Source organism: Ziziphus jujuba, chromosome 2 (assembly GCF_031755915.1).
Source record: "Ziziphus jujuba cultivar Dongzao chromosome 2, ASM3175591v1".
In the NCBI taxonomy this organism is placed as follows: domain Eukaryota; kingdom Viridiplantae; phylum Streptophyta; class Magnoliopsida; order Rosales; family Rhamnaceae; genus Ziziphus; species Ziziphus jujuba.
The window spans coordinates 15,624,596-15,641,225 of NC_083380.1; the positions used below are offsets into that span (position 1 = coordinate 15,624,596).

Here is a 16,630-nt window from a genome sequence, read left to right on the forward strand (position 1 = left end):
ATAGTGATACCTGTCCACATTGATTGTCATAGCCATGGAAAATTTATCAATAAAAAATTTAGTTCCTGGTCCTTGGTACACATAAAATAGTGGAAAGGAGGGAGTCTTATTCTAGTGTGTGGAACAGCAAAACAAACATATTAAACTGAATAATGAGTACCGCGTTGTTAAAGGCCGAAAAACACACAAAGAAAAGAAGAAAAATGTATAGAAAGTTAAGTCCAAACTGATATTGACATCTAATTAATTAAGTTGAGGAAAAATTTATGTGATTAATTCTTTTTATTAAACAAAAGGCCAACAGCAGTAGGCTTCATAAACAATACTACTATCATTATATATATGGGTGCAAAACTCTTTTACCGATACTTTAATATATACCAACTGCTATAACGATTTATAAATTGGTAAGCAAACTGATGTTTAGAACATTATTTCTTTATAGTGTTCTTATTTTTCTTTTTACTATCAAAGATATAAAAACTCGAATTTCAGATAACTGTTTGAGAATATAATAGTTTTGTCCTATAACTGTATGTAAAAGGATATTTTTATGATATTGGATATGGTAATTATAATTTTTTTTATTTATTATTTTCTATGGGAATAGAAATTCATAATGTTGCCGTCAATAAGTAGGCCAACATCCATTTTAATTTGAAATTATAGACATGTAGACCCCCTCATCCAACGATACTATTAAAGGAGTCTCTTTCACCTCTCAAAATCAAAATCTGTCTATATATTAATATCCATGTGCTATACTACTATAACTTTCTTGGTCCAAATTTGGAGTCTAGCTTCTGGTTGGCTTAAATTTCTTCATCTTTACAATTTTCCCAGCAAGTTTTCTTGTCTGCCCATCTTTTTTTCTTCATCGATCCATGACTCGTTTGAGTTGCATTCGAAAGCCCATGATTTTTAACCACATAACCTCTATAAGTCAAAAGTTAATGTACTTACAGTAATAAAATCCTAACTCATCGCCATTGCCATTTGGTACACGTGTTCCTATCATTTCTTTATTTATTATTTTAGAACACCACATCTTTATTTCATTTTAGCGTTATCATTAATTATATATGCCTAACTTGCCAGGTTTAGCTTTTCTTTTCTTTTCTTTTCTTTTCTTTTTCCCCCTCGGTTTAGCTAATTTATTAGGTTGACTTTTGAGCAATTGGAAGTCTTGGATCATTGAGTTGGAAGGTCACTGCTTTTGCATTCAAACTTTTTGACACCGTATATTAGAATTTTCCATGAGATTATAATTCAAAGAAACGTGTCAAACACATCACCAAGCACTCATATAAATATATATATATATATATATACTGGAATATGGGGAAAAAAAAAAAAAAAAGAAAGGATGATGATGAGGAGAAGTAAGCATAAGAAGAATGAATAAGAACAACCAAGAGGGTTTCCAGATGTATGGCGGCTTCAAAGAAAAGATTTGGTGGCCATTGACGAAGTCCTCTGGTATTTTCTTCTTCATCTTCCTCCTGCTAGTTGGGGGTTTTGTCTCTGTCTACTTCCTTAACATCCCTGTAAGTTCTCATCTTTTTTTCTCTTTCCCTATATTTGAGTGAATTTAATCAAATATTGTTAAATGTAAAAATTTTGATTTGGTTACACAAGGCAATTAATTAATCAGTATTGATATATATATATATATCTATATATATATAGGATTAATCAATATTGAGGTATGAGGATTCAAATTTAAGATTTATGGAATATCCTCATAAAAACAACGTTAAACATGCTTGTGTGTGACTGTATCATAAGAAAGTGTATATATATATATATATATATATATATATATTTTTTTTTTTTGAAATAAAGAAATTATAGTTACTATGTACTTATTAGACTTACAAGGAAGTTATTAAGTTTAGGCCCGCCAATTGTATTAGTATATGTTCGATTGTGACATAATCTCCATTATGTATTAGATGTTAACATAGCCAACGACATAATTCCCCAAAAAAAAAAAAAAACAAAAAGAAAATTGACAATCGTGTTCACTTCAATGTCTTCTTCTTCTTCTTTTCCTTTTTCTCTCTTCCTTTCTTCCTTTTAACGTGTTCACTTCAATGTCTTCCTCTTCTTCCCCTTTTTCTCTCTTCCTTTTTTTTTTTTTTTTTTTTTTTTTTTTTGGTTGATGGAGAAATATTTGTAATTTCATGCGTAATACATCTGAACATTATGAACTAAATTGAAGAAATTATATGAAATTGCACAATGGAATAAATCTCTATAAGAAGAACATGCATTTTTTAAATATCACAATATATGGACTATGCTCCAAGAAAACCATCACTGTTTAGCCTATATATTAACTTAGAATATAAAATATATTTAACCTTTTGTTGTCCTAGACTTGGGGGGGAAAAAAAAGAAAAAAGAAAACAATTCCATTCTTTAATTACATTAATGAAAAGCGAAATATTTTTTTTATTTCTGGAATTTTGCTTCATAGTAGAAGAATTGTTTGCAGATTCTGACAAGGTCAACTATAGGGCAAATTCTAACTACCAAATCATCCCACAAATACCCTCCACAAAACACCAATATTACCGGACACGAAGTCCCACTCAACTGCACAGCGTACGGCAGTACAAGAACCTGTCCCTCCAACAACAATAACTCAGTTTCATTTCTTAACCGTTCGTCGGAATCCACGTGTCCAGATTACTACCGTTGGATCTACGAAGATTTGAGGCCATGGGCCCACACAGGGGTTTCAAGGGAGATGATCGAGAAGGTCAAAAGCCAGGCCCACTTTAGATTGGTCATATTAAACGGGAACGCTTACGTGGAGAAATATCGTTCGTCGTTTCAAACCAGAGATGTTTTTACGCTGTGGGGTGTCCTACAGTTACTACGGATGTATCCAGGGAAAGTACCTGATTTGGAGCTGATGTTTAATTGCAATGATCGGCCTGTGATTAATTTAAGGGACTATAGCGCGATCAACGCCACTCATCCGCCTCCTTTGTTTCGTTACTGTAGTGACGATTCCACACTCGATATTCCCTTTCCTGATTGGTCGTTCTGGGGGTGGTAAGATTTTAGATTATTTATATTATATATATATATATATATGTATAACAAAAAGAAAAGAAAAGAAAGGAAATGCTTAATGAGTAGAGGACAGAACAAAGAAAAAGGAAAAAAGTATTTGTGAAATAATTATCGTTTGGATAATTAATAAATAGAAAGAAAAAGCAAGAAAAGGAAAGGAAATAAATGAAAATAAGTTGTTTACTTATAAAAATAAAAAAGTTGAGATATGAGATATAATAACTATTGTTGCACAATAAAAATAAGATTAATTTTGAGATATCTAAAAAATTCATTAAAAGTTATCCTTTTTTCATCTATCTCCTGCCAGTTCTGAGTGGAAAACAAAACATATAAAAATAAAGAGTCAATTTCTTCCCTTTACTTTCTTTTCTTTTCCTTTTCACCCCATTTTAACCATCCAAACAAAAAATTTGTCTATTCCTTCCTAATCTTTCAATCCAAATATAATTTAAAAAAAAAATTTTGAAGTTTAGTTTTTTAATTTTTTTTATTGTTATTGTTATTTTATTATTATTGTTATTATTTGTTAAGTTTGAAGTACATATAACATTTCTTATCAAGGGGTAATATTATATTAAAGTTTCAAAACACATGGTTGTATTTATTGAATTTGTTTAACGAGGAGGATTCAATGTATTAATATATTTGACAAAGATTTTTTAACAAATTATTTTAGCTTTTGATCAGGTATATTTAAGGATTCAAAAGTTATAAGTTATAGATAGTTTTTCTTATGATCTTTGCAGTGTTAGATCTAAACATTTAATGAACAAAGGGATATTTGTCAAATATCTTGCTATATGGAGCTAGTCCCTTGTTTAATTGAATAAAGACCTATTTTTAAAAAATAAATTAGTTGATTTTATATACTTTTATAAGGTCAATCTATAAAACATTGGCTGTATGATTGTATTCTGTTTTTTATCACATACATAGTTAGATTCAAATTTCACTTATAATGAATTACTCATTTTATTTATTTAATAAAAATATTATTTATCACTTACAGCAGTCATGGTTGGTCTCACAAACCTGACATTGTAATGATGCTATAATAATATCTTTTGACTTTCTAAAACCCAAAAAAAAAAAAAAAAAAAAAAACACTATGTATGAAAAAGAATCAATAACATTTTGTCATTTACCACTATATCGTTGTTAATAACTTGAATTATGCCTCTTTTTAAAAACATAGTCAATTGCAATAATAGTAATTTTGTTCAATTTTTATAATAAGTAGTTGTTGTGTTGCATAGGCCTGAGATTAAGATAAAGCCATGGGAACCATTGATGAAGGACCTGTTGAAAGGGAATAAGCTGAGGAGATGGGTGAAGAGGGAACCATATGCTTATTGGAAGGGAAATCCATATGTTGCTCAAACTAGAAGAGACCTCCTCAAATGTAATGTCTCCGAAAAACAGGATTGGAATGCTCGCTTGTATATTCAGGTAACATTTATTTTTTCTTCTTTTTTGGATGGATATATTCAGGTAATACTAAAAAATGTGTTCCCTTATATTATTATTATTATTATTATGTTGTATGCTGTATGTTGCATAATTTATTGACTATATATAACATGCATGGTTTATTGGTTTTAAACCTAACTAGCTAGTTTGTATGCAATCCTAGATGGTTATATCAATTCTATCATCAACAGGGGAAATATTGCTTTACCGTGTCTCATAGACATGATATTCACCAATAAATAAATAAATAAATAAAAAATAAATAAAAATATTTGTCTCATAGACATGAATATATATATATATATATAGATACATATATAAATTAACCCTCAGATTTGGATAAATGCATTTTACTAGTGTAGAATAAAGCCAATAGCATGCAATCTCAAACTAGACGATATTGAAGTGCAATTATCCATATTTTTTATTACACAATTATTTATACTTCTAATCCCAAATTTTCAATAAGAAATAGTTTTTTTTTTTTTTCATTACCTTTTATCCCTAAATGACTGAGAATGAGTAAAACATATGGTACGGTGGATGCAATTGCAGGACTGGGTCAGAGAGTCCAAAGAAGGGTTCAATAAATCAAATTTGGCAAACCAATGCACTCATAGGTAAAGCACCATGTTTTCAATCTTTGCATACATGCTTTTTTCATTTATATATTTTTTATCATCATCATGTACACATCATTTTCAGACTAATTAATTTTTGTTTTCCTTCAACAAAAATATTAACATTTTCAGGTTTAAGATCTACATAGAAGGGAATGCTTGGTCTGTAAGTGAAAAATACATTCTTGCGTGTGATTCTCTAACCTTGTTAGTGAATCCCAAATTCTATGATTTCTTCAGCAGAGGTTTGAGGCCAATGCAGCACTATTGGCCCATTAAGGCCAATGACAAGTGCAGATCCATTAAACATGCTGTTGACTGGGGCAACACCCACATAAAAGAGGTACATATTCTTATTTTAACCTAGGCTAATATTAGTTTGCCCTCAAATTATGATACATATTTCACCTTGACACCTTGATTATAATTTTTTATTTTTTTTTCAAAACATTGCCCGCCAGGCTTTTGGTTTTTCGCCACTTTAATCCAATAAAGCAATTTCAAAGGATGAATTTGTTGAAATTAATTGTACATGATATTCAACAACTTTATTATGTTTTGTTTTAGTTTTATATAGTGTGGATGGCCAATCTGACCATCATTTATTAGAAATATATAATTCATTAGTGTGTAAATGTTTTACTTTTAGATGAATCAGGAGTTCTCTTTTTATTTTATTTTATTTATTTATTTTCATTTTTTGGTTTCTAATTGATATAAACAGGCACAAGCTATTGGCAAGGCAGCAGCAGGTTTCATCAGAGAGGAGCTGAAGATGCAAAATGTGTATGACTACATGTTTCATCTTTTAAATGAATATGCAAAGCTCTTGAAGTTCAAGCCCACTATTCCTCCAAATGCTCATAAACTGTGTTTGGAGTCCATGGTTTGCTCAGCAAAAGGGTTAGAAAGGGAGTACATGATGGATTCCATGATGAAGGGTCCAGCTGATACAAACCCATGTACCATGCCTCCTCCTTTTCACCCTTCATCTCTTTATTCATTTTTTCAGGAAAAAACAGATTCACTTAAACTAGTAGATGTTTGGGAGAGGAATTATTGGAAAAGTCAAAATAAGCCATAAGTATAGAGTTATAAAGAGTTTTTTTGTTCTGTAATTTAATCTAAATATACATAGGCAAACATTTTATTTTATTTTTTGGATATTGAAGAGAGTAGGAACCGAATTCTAACTCGTTGCCGTAAAAATGATAGGCTAGAAGAAATTTTACTGCATTTTCAAAAATGCTGTTAGAAAGTATATTTATGCCCTTTTTTTAATGTGGTGCTAAATTACATTATTTTTCCAATTTATTGCTAAATTATAGCATTTCCTTATGTGTCTCATTATGGCACTTTTAAAATTCACTACATAAGTATGTTATTTATATGTCGCATTAAATTTAACACTAATAAACTATTTTAAAAATTAAGAAACATCACCAATAAAAAAACAGAATAAATTATCTTAACAACATTTTTCACAGTACATAATATATATATATATATATATATTTGTATATAGATCTGGCAAAATATCACAAGACATGATAATACGACATGAACCCACATGATAATTTATGGATTTAAATTGATAATATAGTGTCAAATTCATATCAGTTTGTCCAATAAGATCTAATAAATTAACAGATTTTAATAAGTAAAACACGACAATACATGATAAATTTATTAGATCCATTAAAGAAAGGGTATTTTTATAATTATATAAATTTTATAATATTAAAATTATTTAATTTATTGTTAGACATGTGTTATTCTTTTTTTTTTTTAAAGTTTAATTTTAAAAAATCTAAAAACAAACAAAAATGTTTGTAAGTTTTTTTTTTAAATTATTTTATTATTTGAAAACTAAGTTAAATTTTAAATTTATATTCATTCTTAATGGGTTAACGAATCGAATGATTGATTACATGATAATTTATCAAATAAATTCGGATTTTCATACAAATGCTTAAAAGGTCATATTTAGATTAAATTTTATACAAACACAATATAATACGATACATATATGATTTAACACGACATGTTGTCAGATTTATTTATATATATATATATATATATATGTAGTATGGGTAATCCAAACCCAAAAAGATGTGGGCAGTGGATCCTAACCCAAACCCAATATATACAATTAGAAATACACTTAAGAAGTTGGCACTGTCTAGCAAGCTAGCTCGTTATATAATTATTTAGAAATCAATTTCCTTTGCTCTCTTCTATTATATTAGTGTAGCTAATAGATAATCTAAAACTCATTTAATTAACCCAAAGAGTAAGTACTTTGCTTTATCCAGACAAGGCCTCTTCTTTAAGCAAATGTTTGATCAAACTGTAATTCAAATCAAATGGCATGCGGCGCTGAAAGTAACATGTTGATGATTCAAGTAGGAATGCAAATCCTCTGTTTAAAATCAGACGTAAAAAAGCTGCTGAGCATTTTATTTCGTTGAAAATAGCTGTTTATATTTCGTTGAAGCTCTGGTTGATCTCCTTTCGATATGATCTGATTTCCTTTCTCTTTCATTTTAAGAAAGTAAAATAAAGAAAAGGAAAATATTTATTAATAATTATTATTCAGATGGTTGGTAAAGGTAAAGGGAAAAAGGAAATAATATGAAAGATTATAAATATTTTCATATAGTAATAATAAAGAAAATTTTAATATATTAAAAAAAATCATAAAAATATTTTCCTTTCAATCGAACATTTTTTACAATGAATTTTGATGAAATTAAATATGTAGAACTTATGTAAATTTGTTTGGAAACAATTTACCATGTTTGATTTTTTATTTTTTATTTTTTTGTGTAATTTTACCAAATTTATTAGAAAAAAATTTCTTAATTCATGATTGGATTTAAATAATAAAAAAATAAAAATAGTTTGAGAGGAATTTGAGAAATTTATAGTTTAGAAGGTAAAATGATATAACATATTTCTGTTGCAACATTATCTCCTTAACTATTATCTATTATTAACTTGATCCTTCAATTTTTTTTATTATTATTATTTTATGGCAGGTAAGCTCCTAAACTAATGTTTGCTGCAAACATTAGTCCGTTATCCATAATTCGACCATTTGCTTAACAGACTTAATATGTTCAGCTCACACGAGGCTAAAAAATAATAAGGGCATTTGCATTGAAGTCGTTCTAGAATTCAAAATAGTAGCATATAAGTGAAGAATTACGTTGTCGTTTAAATTTTATAAATTATGAACATTTTGTTGAGTGGGTATGAAGATTGGAGGGATTTATGAAGAAATTCGAGCATGGAAAAATTATTAACCACGTTAAAATGAAAAAAAAAAAATTTATTATATAAGAATTGTAAAGAATATATAGCGCACCTACTAAATTTTTTGGAGGGGACACCTTTAGCTATATATATATATATATATATATTATAAAACATTTATTTATTTTTAATGATAATTTTAATTATCAATGATAAAACACTAACTACTATTCATAAGATACACAAGGAATAATTAACGAAAATTAAAAATATTATTGTTAAAAATTAAGGATAAAAGCTTTAAAAAAAATACTAGTAATTAATTCTAAAATGTGTATATGATAATTAAAAATATTTAAATTATTTTTTATTTGCCCAAACCCCATTGGAAACATATATATATATATATATATATATTTGGAAATATCATTGGAAGTTAAAAAATGCAAATAATAATAATAATAAAGCCCAGATTAGTCGTAGAGGGGGATAAAAGGCAAAAATATAAATATATAAAAATATATTTGATAATATGAAAAAATTTAAAAACAATAAATAATAATTTGAGTGGGCCAAAAGCTCTTTCGGGCTCCTATTGGGTCGGCTCCATGTATTCATCCATAGAAGAGCAGCTTTCCGTTTTGGTAGCTGTGGAGCTTTAGATGTGAGGATCAGATGAATTCTGTTCTAATGCCTGTCCCACCAGGTACTCGGTGATCCATGCAGTACAAAATTCATGTAAACAGGCATAGCCTTTTATTTATTTATTTTTTATTTTCTTGCATTTTGATCACTGAATTCAAATTTTGCTTGCATAAATGATTTTAAATTAAATTTTACTTGTACAAATAATTCTAAAATTGATTATGCTTTAGCATTTAAAAAGATAAAATTTCAAGAGAAATTTTAGTTCAGGAACTAAAGTGTTAAAAAAAAAATTTAGGGATTAAAATGTCGTAACATGTTCAATTTAAAAGAAAAACAAACTAATTACACTTTAAAAAATTTAGCTCCTATTTGTTTGTTCATTTCACATATGGGTAAGACAAACATAGCGATGAGGAAATAAATAGAATTCCCATTGATATTCGTAAAATAGAAATTGAAGGAGGCAGATTTAATTTCAACAAAAATAATTTTTGGAGGGGAAAAAAAAAAAAAAAGCATTGATTGGAAATTCAAGGAAACTCTATTATGTGGGCACTTTATGGAAGCCCCATCGTCTGGGCAGTTATTGGGTCCTAAAAAAATAGTACAGGAACAAAGAATGAAAATGCAGTGATGGACGCAATCGTGATCAATGTTGCTGCTTTCTAGTTGTAAGGAGAAAAAATTTCTCCTAAACAAAAGAAAGAAAAACAGAAAGAAAAAAAATTAATAATAATAAACCTAAGGTAAATTAACGGAGTTACTATGTAGATAAGGGGTGGCACTTGTTAAATGACTGAACAGCCACTGGCATAGGATTATGGGACAGAAGTTGTGAGTCCCGAAAATTTTAGTACAATTTTGTGGAATTTGTTGTAAATTAATTTCATAGGATTCTTAAATTTGTTGCTTTGTACGTAATCTCATAGGAAAAATTCAAGAATCTATTTCTTTATAAGCCAAAAACTGAACTATATTAGCCACATATCACATACATCACGAATAAAAATTATCATTCCCTCCCCCCCCCCCAAAAAAAAAAAAAAAAAAAAGCCACATAAAAGAAAGTGGAGAGGTATTCATGATGGAGGATCTATCGAAGCATAAAATAGGAACTTTTTTTTTTTTTTTTAGCAGTTCTCCCAACAAAAATAATTTTATTACAAAAATACTATAGAAATTTTGTTTGTTTGTCTGCTAATTAATTCTCTCTCCTATAAATTGTTAGAATTGCCAATGCTTATGAGGTACTTGGGGTCTAGTCCTTCTGTTTAACTACTTAGAATTTTCCAAGCCGACAAAATTAAATAGGGTAATTACAATAAATTTTTATGATATAGTTTGAAAATGCGAATTTTGTTTCTGGTTTTGAGCTAAAGCCTAGAGAGTAACTTATTTAGCACATTTCAGATTTTGAAGGACGAGGCCACTCGGAAGCAGTGTGATCACGCACTTGCACATCCTGAGTAGGTAAACCATGCGTTTGTTGCGTTAAATGCCATTTCCGAACATATAGGTAATTGGAACATATATATATATATATATATATATATATAGGTATGATGGCCTCAGATCCAACCATACTATTAAATAAGTCTCTTTCACATCTCAAATCAAAATCTAGCTAATATCCATGTGCTATCGTACTGCTACATACTGTTACATTCTTGGTCCAAATATGCAGTCTAGCTTCTGGATAATTCGCTTAAGTTAATTTCTTCATCTTTGCAATTTCCTAGCAAGTTTTCTTGTCTGCCAATCACCTTTTCTTCTTCCTTGACCGTTTGAGTGCATTAAAAAAAAAAAAAAAAAAACACTTGACTTTTGACCACATAACCCCTCTAAGTCAAAAGTTACTGCACATACAGTAATATAATCCGAACTCAACACCATTTTCATTTGGTATAGGTATTCCTATGGTTTCTTTATTTATTATTTTAGTGCACCACATCTCCATTTATGTTCAGCATTATCATTAATTATATATGCCTAACTTAGCCTGGTTTTCCTAATGTATCAGGTTGACTTTTGAGCAATTGGAAGTCTTGGATCATTAGGTTGAAGATCACTGGTTCATGAGTTCCAACATTCTCACACCATACATATAGATGGTGGATTTTCCATGAGATTATAATTCAAAGAAACTTGCTAATAAACACATCACCAAGCAAGCACTCATATGTATTAAAAAAAAAAACATTTAAAAATGGAATATGAGAAAACATTAGAAGAATGAATAAGAACAAAGAAGTTGGTTTGCGGACGTACAGCGAGCTTCAAAGAAAGGATTTGGCAACCATTGACGAAGTCCTCTGGTATTTTCTTCTTCATCTTCCTTCTGCTAGTTGGAGGTTTTGTCTCTGCTTGCTTCCTCAACATCCCTGTAAGTTTTCATCTCTTTTTCTGTTTCCCTATTTTTGAATAATTTAATTAAATACTGTCAAATGTAAAACAATTTTGATTTGGTTACATAAGGAACATTTTTAAGCAATATATATGAAAAAGTATGAGGATTCGAAGTATGGATTTTTGAACTGTCTCTTCAAAGACCACGTTTATAAACATAACATGCCTTTTCGAAACGGTATCAAAAGAAATGATAATTATCATGTACTTGTTAGAATATTTGCAGAAATTAATAAGTTTAGGCCTGCCAATCTTATTAGTATATGTTAGATTGTATACATAATTTCCATTATTTCTTATGGGTTAATTTAGCCAATATAATAGTTCCCAAAAAAATAAAAAAATCATTAATATGAACACTTTTGTAATTTTTGACTATATATCTTCTTACCGTACATATATGCAATTTCATGCGTAATACATCTGGACATTATGAAATTAAATTGAGGAAAATATATGAAATTGCATTATGGAATAAAAGGGTTAGTTAGACAATGATATGTGGTTAATTAGTTTTTATAATTAATTTTCCTGCAGTTCTTTAATTTATTTTATTTTAATCAATTATTTTTTCGAATTTTAAAGTTTCCTAAAAAAACTAAAATAAAATAAAATAAAATAAGATTAGTCTTGGAATGCTACATGATAAAAACAAGTCTCTATAACACCATGCATTTTTCTAATGGCACCATGGGCTATGGTCCACGAAAGCCATCTCTGATCGTGATTCTAGAGCCTATATATTAACCTTTTTTTTATTTTTTTTATTTTTTTTATTTTTTTTATTTTTGCCTTAGATTGATAAAAGGAGTACTAATTTTCTCTTTCTGAACATTTTCTTTCATGTGTAGCAGATTGTAACCGCCTCAACTATGGGACAGGTTCATATTCATATGATCTAGTGGCAAACTCTTGAAAATATAACTTTAAATTCTACTTCGTCCCAAAATTGAGTGAAAAAATCTCCTTTATTATTTAGAATAATATTATAATCCATGTTAAAAAAAAAAAAATCGTACAAATTATAATTACCAAAACATCTCATAAATGCCCTCAACAAAACACCAAAATTGCTAAACATAAAATCCCTCTCCCCAAAACAAAAAAAAAAAAAAAAAAAAAAATCACATAAAATCCCTCTCCCCAAAACAAAAAAAAAAAAAAAAAAAATCACTATCACCCGGACATCCCATAAAATGCCCTCGGCAAAACACCAAAATTACTAACGTTATTAGTGGATCCAAATTCTACGATTTCTACAGCAAAGGTTTGAAGTCAATGCAGCTCTATTGGCCCATCAATCCATTAAGTATGCTGTCCAATGGGGCAACACCCACCAAAAAAAAAAAGGTAAATATTTTTTAGGTTAATATTTTTTTTACCCTCAAATTATGATATATTTTTCACCTTGACTCCTAAGTTAGTGTTTTCTTCTTCTTCTTCTTCTTTTTTTTTTTCCACATTGCCTCTCAAGCTATTGCTTTTGCGCCACTTTAATCCAATAAAGCAATTTCAACGTGGGAATTTGATGAAATTAATTTTACAAAATTTATATAATTATTTTCGAAAGCAAAAATCTATTTCATTATGCTCCGTTTTAGTTTTATGTGCTATGGTGTGGATGGCTAATTTGACCAAATTTATTAGAAATATATTACTCATCAGTGTGTAAATATTTTGCTTTATGTTTATCTTTAAAAATGCTCCATATATAACATGTAAATGAATTAGGAGCTTTCCTTTCTTTTTATTTAGTTATTTATTTGTGACTTTCCCGTTTCTAATTGATATAAACAGGCACAAGCTACCGTTAAGGCAGCAATAAGATTCATCAAAGAGGAGATGAAGATGGACAATGCGTTATGACTACATGTTTCATATTTTAATTAAATATGCAAAGCTTTTAAAGTTCAAGCCAACTATCCCTCCAAATGCTCATGAACTCTGGATTGGAGTCCATGGTTTGGTCAGCTAAAGGATTAGATGGTTTGCTCATGAGCAAAATGATTAGAAAGAGAGTTCGAACATGATGGATTCCATGATGAAGGTCTGGTAAATGAAAACCCAAATTCAAATCAAACCTATTATTCTCAAGGGATCAAACTTAAGACATTTTGATCACCAACACTCTAATACCATGTTAAATCATTGTCAATCTTAAAAGCTTAAGCTGATAAACAGCAAATCCAACAGTTCATATCAAACTTATTTTCCTATAAAAGGATCCAACCGAAACAAGCCCATTCATGCCATGCCTCCTTTTGGCCCTTCCTCTCTTTATTCATTTATTTATAAACATTGGTTGGTTTAAACAGGACAGAACCACGACTGCATTGGCAAGGGGGCGGGGGGCTTGGACAAAATTTATATGTAACTTTGATGTTTCAAATTTCTAACTTTCTGCTGTTTCAAATTTTAAAAATTTATATACTTGAATTAACGTTAATTGTTTTCTATTATGTGCCCGAATCCAAAAGCATTATAATTAAAAATATATATATCGTGATTAAGTTTATGAATCATAAACAATAAAAGCGGAAAACTTAATTTGGTCTCTTTAATATAAGCGATTGAAATATGAAATATTATTGAGTATGAGAAATGGAATAGGTTACAATTTTTGTTTGGACATATAAAAACTTTTGATTGACTATGCTAGGTCAAAAAGATAACAAATATGATATATAAGAATTTATTAGTGATAGAGCATAACTTATAAATTAAATAACTAATAATAAGTTATATTAGATATGTAAGAATTTATAAACTTAATCAAGGCAAAAAAATTTGATTTATAAACTTGATTAAGGCAAAAACATTTTTTGATTGATAAGTTGATAACAAATTAGCTTCCATAATAATTTAGATATTTTAAAAATTTATAAACTCTATCAAGGGAAAGATTATAAACTCAATTAAGGTAAAAAAAAAATTGATTAACTACTAATTGGCTTTTAAAGTAATAAGTACTTTAAAAGGAAAGTGATATAATTTTAGGGTGGCCATATAAATATTATGTTTAATTTTATATGATATATATATATATATATATATGAATATTTTCAAAAAAAAATAATAATAATAAAAGGCTTGGGGGCGATAGCCCCAAATCTAAGTTTGGATTGGCGAGTAGAAGAGACAATTAAGAAAGGCAAGCAATTTTGGTTCCACATGCACACTTGAGGAGATAAGAAAAAGATGGGGAAATATGAAAATAAAAATAAAAATAAAAAAGATGGATTTTTCTTTTAGAATAAATATCAAAACAATGATTTTTATTTTAAAAAAAATGAAGAATTGTTGTTAATTTTTTAGCAAAAAAAGGGGAAACCCAAACTCATCCAAAATTGAACGAAGGAGTATTTAACAAAGTGAAACAAGTTTTTTGATTAAAGTGTCTATTTGATAGAGTTTTGTTTTTGACCAAAAGCTCATTTGAAAGTTAAAAGCTTTTTTTGTTAAAAAAATAAAAATATTTGGTAAAAATCAATAAATATTTGTTGATAAAAAAGTAATTTTTTAAGTTATTTTAGATAAGTCTAAATTTTATATTTTTCTAAATTTTTTTTTTAACTTATATAGAAACGCAATAAACATTTAATGCAATTTAATGAACATTTATTAGAGTTATTTTATTATTTACAACTAAATATTTATTAGTTTTTTAATAAATATTTTTTTAAAAAAAATCTATTATATAAAGCTCTAGGCTAAAATTCTATTTTCATCAGCTCTACCAAACAAATTATAAATTTAGTTTTTAAGAACCTTAAACCCATAGGAGAAACTTTTTTGATTTGATTTTTCTTTTTTTGGGTAAAAATCTTTTGAAAAAATAGTTTTAGTGCATTTAGAATTTTTTTTTAATTTATTAAGGATAAATTCAATATAATATATTAGTGTAAATGAATTTATGTAAAATATAAAGTCCAATAATTTTTATAATGTGAAATGAATTGTGGAAAGTAAAAAAATTAGGTCAACAATTTAGGAAAGAAACATATGGTTCGGATTCCCTCTTTTTTTGGTAATAAAAACCACAAGATGTTCTGATTTTCTCGAAATGAGCATTTACGGCTGCAAGGAGAACAATATATATGTAAATATAAATATCTATATTTCACATTGTAAATTAGGAGAAGAAATTGATAGTGACAACGGCGATCCGGAGAATGAGATTGAACGACAACAAAGTTGAAGGGGGTTTGATGAAGCACTTGTGATTTTGTCGTAATTTCATAAACATGATCTGGCGACCCGTTTCGATGTCGTCTGCTTTCACCCTCTTTCTATTCCTTATGCTTCTCGGATCCTTTGTCTCCATAACTCTAATCAAAACCACCGTAAGTTCTTCTGCCAATATCTATTCAAAGTTTAAAAATATATATATGATCCACTTTCAAAATAATAATTAACATTTTTTTTTAATTTTTTAAAAAAGAAAAAAAACATTTCTACACACATTTTGTATGTAGAAAATTTGGTATAGTAGATACATTGTTTAAATTATAATGGACACCATTAATCTGATGGTGTCTTAATATAATGGATGTTTTTTTTTTTTTTTCAAAATGAAAAAACATATGGATGGATGCGATATTAAATGATAGTTAAAGAGGAAAATAAGTTTTAAAATTATCATTTTACGGTTTCGTAAAATCCATGAAACCATCCATGATTTGCCTTCCAAATCGACATCCAACCAAACTGTTTGCTAGGCTATTATTATTATTAGTATTTTTCTTCTTAATTTTGTTGAGGAAATAATATAGAGTGAGACATTCAATTTTTGACAAAATCTTTTGATTCCAAAATCGAACTCCTCTAATTGGAGTAAATAAAATTATTATAAACGACCAAAAAAAAAATGTAGATTCCTTAAAAAAAAAAAAAATCAAGGTGCTGGTACAATACATATTTTATCATGTAAATAATTTGTTGTCACCTCTATGTTGCCCATCATAATTTGCAAAAAAAAGAAAAAGAAAAAAATCTCATAATTTTACACATTAACTGTTTTATTTAGTTAATTATTTTCCAAATACTTATTTTTTTGCTATAAATAATTATATACTCACTATAGATGATATTTTTCCTAACACAAAAACGCAATTTTGGTGTACTAGACTACTAAAGAT

At 28.3% G+C, this 16,630-nt stretch overlaps 1 protein-coding gene across 2 annotated transcripts; it reads left to right on the forward strand.

Annotated features, from left to right (window-relative positions):
• The first annotated feature begins 837 nt into the window (after positions 1 to 837).
• LOC107418579 (uncharacterized) lies at positions 838 to 6,375 on the forward strand. 2 transcript variants are annotated; one of them, XM_016027283.4, is made up of 6 exons: positions 838 to 1,547; positions 2,501 to 3,066; positions 4,347 to 4,539; positions 5,116 to 5,180; positions 5,313 to 5,523; positions 5,905 to 6,375. In XM_016027283.4, the coding sequence occupies exons 1-6, from the start codon at positions 1,398 to 1,400 to the stop codon at positions 6,262 to 6,264; spliced, it is 1,545 nt and encodes a 514-aa protein (XP_015882769.3). In that variant the 5' UTR covers positions 838 to 1,397; the 3' UTR covers positions 6,265 to 6,375. The 2 variants fall into 2 exon arrangements, with proteins under 2 accessions (XP_015882769.3, XP_015882770.3); XM_016027284.4 differs by having other exon boundaries at positions 1,408 to 1,547; positions 2,523 to 3,066.
• The last annotated feature ends 10,255 nt before the right edge of the window (positions 6,376 to 16,630 follow it).